General features: G+C 38.3%; 1 protein-coding gene across 1 annotated transcript; it reads right to left on the bottom strand.

Moving 5' to 3' along the window:
* Positions 1-7,181: 7,181 nt before the first annotated feature.
* On the bottom strand, positions 7,182-7,868 carry LOC107063523 (uncharacterized). The gene is made up of 3 exons (XM_015315498.1): positions 7,829-7,868; positions 7,577-7,695; positions 7,182-7,490 (listed from the first exon to the last, which is right to left on the bottom strand). The coding sequence occupies exons 1-3, from the start codon at positions 7,866-7,868 to the stop codon at positions 7,182-7,184; spliced, it is 468 nt and encodes a 155-aa protein (XP_015170984.1).
* Between the last annotated feature and the right edge of the window lie 1,988 nt (positions 7,869-9,856).

Below are 9,856 nucleotides of genomic sequence, written 5' to 3'. Positions count from 1 at the left end.
CTGAACATCTTTCCTGCAAAACATGATAAAAACAACATAAAAACCAATATAAAAAGGCCCTAGACACACACAACTTGTAAAGTGAAATGTATTAGAAATACCGTAAACTCACGGTATATCAGACGTCCGTTTTTCTTTTTAAAAAAATCCACTCCGGCCAAGAGTAGAAATTTAGACCTTGTGATCAACCGAGTATAAGAAATATTTAACATTAGCCGCACCAATTTGAGGGGCAATCAAAGTGTGCAAACATGAGTGATTGTGAGTTCATTTAACTAATGTTAATGTTGTGTGCTGTTTTTGTTTAGTTGTCTTAATTGTTAGGTACCATGGCCACCGGAAGTGAGACCCTCCCACTTAAGGGGAAGGTTACCTGGGAATCCATAATAGAGGTTGTTGCTGACGTGCGTTGGAGAATGGCGATCATAAAAGAGCGAATGGCTTCTGTGGAGGATAGGCTGGGAATGGAGGAGAGGTCGAACATCCCTTCGAATAGGGTGCCACGATCTCAACCTAACCCTGTTGTTTATCCTTCCCTTTGTAAAGATTCTTATGTAGGTACAAGAATGATGAATGGAGGAACACAAGTTCCAGCCAAAGAGCCTACAGTCGAAGGAGTGATGGATGCACTTAGGGAATGTCCCATCATCCAAGGTAAAGAAGATCTTTCTTGCGGGCATCAAGGTACAATAGCTAAACTTAGCACTTTTACCATTGCAAATGAACAAAGTGTAAATGTTAGCTTGTCTTTCCGTGAGCTTATTGTTGATTCTTTACCATGTGCAGATAATGTGCTTGTGGAGAGTGTGGATACACTAGTTAATCCTATTGATGATCGAATTGATTCTTCTAGCAAGATCAATTTGTATCCACCTAGTGTTGACACCCGTTCTTTGAATGAAAGTTCATTATCTTATGATAATTGTATTGATCAACCTGTTTGTGAATGTAGTTCACTAGTTGAGGGTTCTTGTAATGTGATTAAGAAACCTCAATTTGGTGGTACTAAAGATAATGTTGATCATTTGAATAAGAGTGACTCTTTGAGCATGTCTTTAGTGGCTGATCCAATTGCTTGCTTTGCTCATAGAGATCATGTGCTTGAAAATGCTTCGAAAAATGATAAGTGTCTTTTTGAAGGTGAACTTGCGTGTTTTAATTCTTCCCTAGTGGTTGATCATTCCATCTTTAAGTACAATATCTTATTTGAAGATGATGAAATCACTCCTAGTGATGTACCTAGTGGTGTGAGTCATGAGAGTAGTATAGTTCTTGATAACTATACTTGCTATTATAACCCACTATGGTGTGAAGCTTTCCCTCCCAAAGATGGAAATCTCTTCTTGGAAGATGAAAGTACTCTTGTGGAGGAGGAATGTGATGAGGAGGAAGATGGTATTTGTTTTCCCTTTACTTCTTTTTCTGGGTATGTTCCAATTGTCAATGGTATGACCCATGGGTGTGAATCTACTAGTAGTCATAACCATGAAAACAACCTAGAGAAAGTTGACTTAAGAGACGCCTTTCTCTATTACCTATTTACATATGATGATGATCATGCTGTTGAGTTGAGTATGTTGTTAGGAGGAACGAGTGCCCACCTGATAAATGGAGGAGCACTTGATCCAGTTCTATTGACCTTCTATCCTTTTGATCGTGGTGGATGCTTGAAGGCATTTGAACTGGTGGGAGTATCATCTTTTGGGTGGTATTCCCTTGTTGTTGAGAAGAATCACCATTGTCCTTGTTCTCCATTTGTGGGCTTAATAGCCATGACCATAGAGGATATTTGGTTGTTCCTTGTTTTTTAGTCTCCTCGGTTAATTATTTTAAGCGTTAACCTTTGTACTACCCTTCATGCTAAGAGGAAAAGCTTCTTTCTTATGATCTATATGGTTTTACAAGGTCTAGATTCGAGGACTCAAGCCTATCTACTTGCATATGGTGATACTCATACTTGTGTGGGTAGCATATCTTATGTTAGTAGTGGAATCAATAGGGCAAATGAGAGACTCCTTGACTCGATGCTTTGCAATCCGTTTCCATTGATCCCAGTGTCAATTTTAAGTGTGTTGAGTGGGGTAGTAACATCATCTGTCCTTTGCATGATTCTTCTTTGGTGTTATTACTTGATCCGATGTGCTTGAATGAAGTATGTTTACCAATGTGGGTGGGCGATACTTATGTGCTTGAACCTACTCATGAATTGGGAATAATTACTTTCTTGAAGTTCTCTAGTGCATTAGATGGGGTCTTAATTTGGATCAACACTATTTGTGCCTTCGCACTGTTCATGTGATACTTGACATAAGGGAGGCCTTGTGCTTGTTTGAATGTGGAACCAATGAGGGCTTACATATGAGGTTGTTTAAGTGGATTGGTTCCTACGTTCTATCCCTTTGTTGATGATGTGTACTTAGCCAAGTATCTATTGCTTTGATGGGTTACAAACCCTTGGTTAATATTTGTGATGCTTTGGTTATATGTTAAAATTTGTACATCCTTGGCATGGTGATGAAATTGTTATTGCTAACGCTAACCCTCATACCATGAGGATCTTGTTCTTGTTTGGTTCCCCTATGGTGTTGCAAGGTATGGATTCGAGGACGAATCCTTTTCAAGAAGGGGAGAATGATGCAATACAGATTGCCTCAAGTCTATCCATTCATGAACTTCAATGCTTTGATGGAATGTTCACAATGATGGAGGCTCTTGGGTATGTATGGATGACGAGGAGGGAGTTCCATGCCTTGCATGGGAACATATGCACCTTGAAGGAGCTCCCAATTGGGCAACACCATGCTTGGATGATAGCTTGGAGTGTGGGAGGTCTAACTAAGCGAGGAGGAGCAATTAAAGATGTGCTCCATTCGGCGAGAGGACAACCACTTCGGCGACTCGCCAAACCCCTTTGGCGAGGGTCCCAAGGTCGCCAACTGGTCCAAGGAGCTACATAAGGGAAAGTTGACCATTCGGCGAGATGGAGACCATTGGCGCATCGCCAAGTTGATTGGGCGATGGTCCCCAGACTGCCCAAAGTTGCAGTAGCTCCCCAGCCAAGGCAAGGAGCAGTATTCTTCGCCGAGTCCATTGGGAGCATCACCGATCTTTTAGGCGAGCGTGACTTGGCTCGCTCATTGGCCCATTTCGGGTCACTTTTAGGACCATCTATGTAAGAAGTCCTAAAACTATAAATAGCCCTTTAGGGGTTCATTTTAGGGTTAGATTGATTTTGAATATTGTGGTTGTAAACCGAAACTCCTTGTGTGAGTGTTGAAAGCTTGGTAAGCTTTTGTTGAACCTTGTTTAGAAACGAGGGTTGCTTGGGATATTGATTCCCTCGAGGTCTTCGTAAGAGTTAGGTGCTTCTTGTTGGATTAACGAGGTGAGGTCTTTGGGTTTAACATACCCTTAGGTTGCTCTTTGTTTCCTCTTGTTGTGTCTATCTATTTATCCGGATTAGGTGCTTTTTATGATCTAGATTGGAGGTTATTGGATTTAATACATCCTTTAGTTGCCAATTGTTTCTTATCTTGTGTCTCTTCTTCTATCTTTCTTCTTTTCCGCTATTTATTGTGATTCTTCTTGTGAGAATCGTATCAGCAGGTAATGGTCAATGAATGCCTTTTTGAACTCTTTCCATGTAGGTGAAGGTGCATCTGTTCCCCTAGATTGCTTCCAAACTTTATACCACAATATAGCCACAACCTTTAATCTATATGTTGCTAGCTCGAGTGCTTCTTTACCACTCACATGCATAACATCCAAAGTGCATTGGATCTGATCTATAAAGTCTTGTGGATCTTCATTAGGATCTGACCCAGTGAATGATGGAGGGTCCAAATTAAGGAAATCACATATCCGCGTGCCCGCTGCTTTATCTACACCACTAGTACCTGTAACTGAACCTTCTTGCCTTTGGCCATGGCCAGTAACTATGCAAGTCAATAATTGGACTACATTCTTTAAATCTTGCTCGGTAGTATTAATAGGGGGTTCTTGAGGTGCAACTTCCCTCCTAAGCTCTTCTGGAGATGGAGGGGTCGGGGAAGTCTGTGATAGAGACTCATCTTGAGCCTCACTTTGAACAGCTTGATTAGGTGGTCGTTGGCTGGTCCCTTCTTGGGCAGCCACATCAGCTCGTTTACATGTACTTTTACTCCTTCTCGTATCTGGCATCTTTGCTATAATAAAGCAATTCAGAAGTTAGATAGGATTCACCTACAACATTGGTTCTATCACACGATCAAAGAAATGAAAGAAAAGAGACAACTCTTACACGTCCCGTAGCCTCCTGTTTATAAATGTGGTGCACAACACATCCATAAGCAAGACTCTACACAGATACGGCTTTGTAGACTCCCTAGGATGACCTTCTCTGATACCACTTTTGTCACGACTTAAATCCCATTAAGACGGACAGACACCCAATGCCCTAAAGGCCTAAGAGAACCAACATGTAACATGTGCTTACTATGCTTATAACTATGACAATCTTGTGACAAGTTCACATAGGATGCAGCGATACGAACCAACATAAGTAGACACAAAACTTATATACAAGACTTGGCCGTTGAGGCCACCACTTGTTAAGACGCAACTGAACCATATACATAAGTCTACAAAGCCTCTAAATTATAGAAAACCTTAGAGTAGGTCGGGACAGACCCCGCCTTACCCTAAACTACGATACAATACCAAAATGAATCTACCAAGGACTCAGTAAAGCTCTGAATCAACTTGGAGCTCACCAAAAGTAGTTGAGTGTCGTGTGCTCCTATTGAGGAGGGCTACTAGCTGCAGTACATGTGCCTGCAGCATCCCTCGCGAGGGACGTCAGTACGAAAAAATGTATTGAATATGTAAGGCAATGACATATATACGTAAAAGTTCGAATGAAACCAAGTATCAATATATGTGTGCATAAATCAGAACAGAAGACCACCTTTGTTAACTCTTGTAGGATCATGTATGTTACATTCTTGTCTTTACCTTTCTGCGTGTTATGATATTTATAAGGCATGTGATACGAATGACCAGATGATCAGTGGTAGAAGAGGATGACCCATGCTAGGCATTTTAACCACTGGGATGTTGCCCTCATTCATAATTACACAAATTGGGATCGGCCCATGCTAGGCTTTTACCCCTGGGCTGCCACCCTTCTTTACCAATTGGGATCGGCCAATGCTAGACTTTTGCCCCTGAGCTGCCACCCTTCTATACCAATTGGAATCGACCCATGCTAGTCATTTTCCCCTGGGCTGCCACCCATAGATATACAGATTGCTTCACTTAGATTCTTTAATCTTTGAGATTGTTGTTTTGGTGGTCATAATCATTTTTGAGATTTGGAAATACGGACCAATAGTAGAAGACATGAAAATAATAACTTCAAGGCAGTAACTATGACAAAAGTAGCTTAAATGACACAATTGACTTCAGTTGACTAAGATGAGAATTCACCATACTTGACTTTGCAAATACCATTTCTATACTAGCACATATGAGGATAATTACACACGTATAGAGTAGTGAACATATAATGAAGTAATTCTACACACTAAGGAGATGAGGAAATATTGTTAGCTATTCAGAGATCGTACGTTGCCACTATGTTTCCTTTACTAGGAATAGAACTTAGGAAAATCAGTTCGTTGATATTAACCGCAAATATCAGATTTCATGCCAAGGAATATCGAGTTGAATAGCCTTACATACCTTATCCTCTGACCAATACAACTATCACGATTCAGCCTCCCCCTTTAGGTTTTAATCTACAAGATAAGTCATGATAAACTAAAATTAGCAGCTATCATACCGTGAGCCTTGTAAAACAGTAGCTAACTTTGACGGATAATGAGCCCATATAGCCCTTAAAATAACGTGTATCACCACACCCTCCTTCTCTACCCAATACATACATTATATATCATTTTCCAAGATTACCCAAGCTGCACGAACAACAATACACATAAAACATCCTCAAATATTCTTTATCATACAACCTATTATTGAACTAACCACCCCCTTGAGTTCTTTATGACAACACACCCATAATTCCTCACTCAAACTCATACATAAGGAGGAAGAAAATGGAGCAGTCACCTTACCTCAATTTCTGCAACTCACTATTAAAAAAATAGTGAATACCGACCTACAAATACCAACCTCCGGAGGTCGGTATTCCCTGAAATACCGACCTAAAACTGACATCCCAGCTTAGGTCAGAAAAAGGTTGGTCCCTATTCAATACCAACCTCTGGAGGTCGGTATTTACTGACCTCTCGAGGTCAGTTTTTATTTTATGTCGGAAAATTCTATATTATTATTTCTGACTTCCTGAGGTCAGAATATTTATTTCTCATATTTTGGAATACCGACATCCGGATGTCGATATTTTTGTCTTCTTAATTTTTAAATTCTGACCTCTGGAGTTCGCTATTTTTATTTTTGCATTTTTGAGATTCTGACCTCCGGAGGTCGGTATTCTTATTTTTGAGATTCTGACCTCCTGAGGTCGGTATTTTTATTTTTGTACTGTTGAAATTTTGACCTCCGGAGGTCGGTATTTTTATTTTTGTAATGTTAAAATTCCGACCTTCGGAGGTCGGTATTTTTATTTTTTATTTTTGAAATTCTAACCTCCGAAGGTCGGTTTTCTACTACAAAACAGGCAGTAAATTGCTGCAATTTTTAGTTGTCCATTTGCATATTTATACCAAATCAACCCAAAGCCAAATAAACTTCATCCAACCAAAACAACACAATATTTTCAACATATACATTAAACTATTTCAAAATAAACTTCATCCAACTTCAAAATAAACTAAAATACGATCAAATTAAACAATTCCAAAAATATAGAAAGTCTAAAAATGTCAAATAGATACAACTACTCCTCATCACCCTCACTCTCCTTATCAGACTTACCATTCTCATCACCCTCACTTTCCTTATCAGACTTATCATTCTCATCACCCTCCTGATCAGATCCATCACTGCTGGCCGGACATGGAGGAAGAATATTTTCTGATTCAAAATGAAAAGTTAGTTGGGCCTGAAGCGCTGCATACCTCTTGTTCTCTACCTCCTTTGCTGCCGCAATCTCCTCATCTCTCTTCCTCTCTTTGGAACCTTGGAAATAATTATGCTCGGTAGATCTACTACTTCTCTCATCTCTATTTTTCTTCTCTCTTCTTCTCTCTTTCGGCTACAGCAGCAAGCTCGACATTGAGATAAGCTATCTTACTCTCCATTGCAGATATTGTCTCTCTATCCCCGCAATTGAAGCTTGAGGATGATGAACCACAATACCAAGACTTCTTCTTCTGATACGCCTTTTCTGGATAGCCGTAGATTGAACCTCTAATCGGTTCACCAGCACTCTGTTTCCAAAGATTCTCGTTTTCTTCTTGTGTAAATGGTTTGTCCTGACTCTCAAGAGGTAGAGTACTACGATATTCCTGAGATATTCGTATATACCTATCCTGTAATTTAAACAAAGAACTCTACGAATAAGAATGTAATATATACAAGGAAAAGAAAAAAAGATTAGTTTGAATGGAGTACTTACATATGTCTCTTGAGCACATGGCTCAATCCATCTTTCTTCTTCTGTGGGGTTCGTACTCTTCTTGGCGTGAGTAACCTTGAACATCTCTGCTACAGCTACCGGCCTACCCAACTTTTTTCCTGCAAATAACATATATAGAATTTGATCTCATTAATCTCCAAAAAGTACTTATCAAAAAAGAAAAAAATTATTTTACTATATTAAGAAAGTATACCATTCTTTCCTTCCTAGTAACCTGGCTAATAGCTCAACCAGTGTGCAAAGAGCCTCCCTTTTCTGATGCGCGATCCATCTTCCCAATCTCACTCCTCTTTTAAATTTTTCATCAGTACTCCAATGTTTCAATAATAGAGCCCATCGATCCGGTAACATAAACATAGGAATTCTGTTTTCTCTCCGACAGTCAGAAGAAAGCAACTTTGAAGCTTTAAGTTTGAAGTTCACTTGAACATCATCCGCGTGTTCGGGAGCCCATACATAATATTTTTGTAATAAAAAATAACTAAATATTTATTGTTCAAATGACTAGAGAATTTAAATGTATATGATGTGAATTTAATTTATATATATTCTTACCTTAAATTCGTTGAACATTTGCCCTTGGGTGTTAAGTGGAATCGAACTCCAATTCGGATACACACCATTATAATGAGTTCCGATGCACTTTAAAATAATCTTGCCATACCCACATCCGGACGTAAGCTGAAATACGAGTTAATTGACAAAGTAGAGTAAACAAAAAATAATCAATCAATTAAACTATAAATAGATAAATGAAAGATGAAAATAATTAAATCATACTTGTATCCTAATGGCTCGATGACGAGTCTCCGAAAATTGTCTCTATCGCCTGGCTGAGGACCATGTGCATCTGAGTGCTGGGTGGTGGGAGTATTAGGCTCTGAGCCATTGGATTCAAGATGAAGATTGGAAAGTCCAATTGATCCACTACTAGTATTCAAACTATTGCACTAACTAGCACTAGCTGATGGTATGGTAGACCCACGACCAAGATGTGAATAGCCCTGCAATGTTTGGTAACCCGAACTAGGTACCACAGTGGGTGTAGATATAGTATAACTAGATTGTGGAGCCACATGACTAGAGGCATTGTGTGACTGGTGTGCCAAGTGAGTAGTTGAAATTGAGGCTCGTTTTGAAATATTCACTCGAGAGGGCTCATCAGATATCACGACCCCAATGGGCCTTCTCATAGCATTGGCCTTAAATTTCTTTGTTGGATTAGCGGATTTTTTTATTTACCCTTGTCTTTATCAACCATCTATATCATTTAAATATAAAGATTAAAACAAAGTAGTACAAAATAATGTCACAATGTCGAACAAATATATCGAACAAAGTTATCATAACATAAGGCTTAATCCAAATAGTCTTTCACAATGTCGAACAAACATTAAAACTACTAAAATATAAAGTATACTCAAATATGAATAGCTAAAAATCCACCAACTAAACATACAAATTGCAACCAGCACCAGTTTCATAATGCATATTATACATCCACAAACGATGATCCATCTACAAAAATATAGATATTCAATTATATTATAAATAAAATTTAATAATAATTTTACTAGTAGTAGTCCTAAAACTAGTTTAGTATCGACTTAACCACGTTATTTATTTTAACTTATTTAAACAACTTAACAACTTTAACTAGTTTAGTTTTGACTTAATTCCAACAACTAAATTCACTAACTAACCCACATTATTTATTTTAACTTATTTAAACAACTTAACAACTTTAACTAGTTTAGTTTTGACTTAATTCCAACAACTAAATCCACCAACTAAACCATATGTTTCAGAATATCTACCTACATTACTTAAAAATCGATGTAAGAGGCTTACATTGAACTGTAACTTGTGAGATTGAACTCTTTTCTATGTATCAAACTCTGTAATTCTAATGATTCTTTGACATGACTCATGAGCTACTTGTCATTAATTGAGATAAGTGTCAACACTAGATGGACACAAATCGATCTTGCAAGAAAATCAATTTTGTCATCAATAGGATCAACTAGTGTTGGTACTTATGCTTAACAAACACATTATTCCTAAATTAAAGCTTAATATCAACACTAGATGGACACAAATTGATCTTGCAAGACGCGTTAAAACTACTAAATAGTCTTTCACAATGTCGAACAAAAGTTAAAACTACAAAAACATAAAGTATACTCAAATATGAATAGCTAAAAATCCACCAACTAAACATACAAATTGTTATTCATCCTCTTCGGAAGTTTCTTCATC

Source organism: Solanum tuberosum, unplaced genomic scaffold (genome assembly GCF_000226075.1).
Source record: "Solanum tuberosum cultivar DM 1-3 516 R44 unplaced genomic scaffold, SolTub_3.0 scf00002, whole genome shotgun sequence".
NCBI classification, from domain to species: Eukaryota; Viridiplantae; Streptophyta; class Magnoliopsida; order Solanales; family Solanaceae; genus Solanum; species Solanum tuberosum.
The sequence above is the reverse complement of the archived record's forward strand: the minus strand, read 5'-3'. Positions and strand labels throughout refer to the sequence as shown.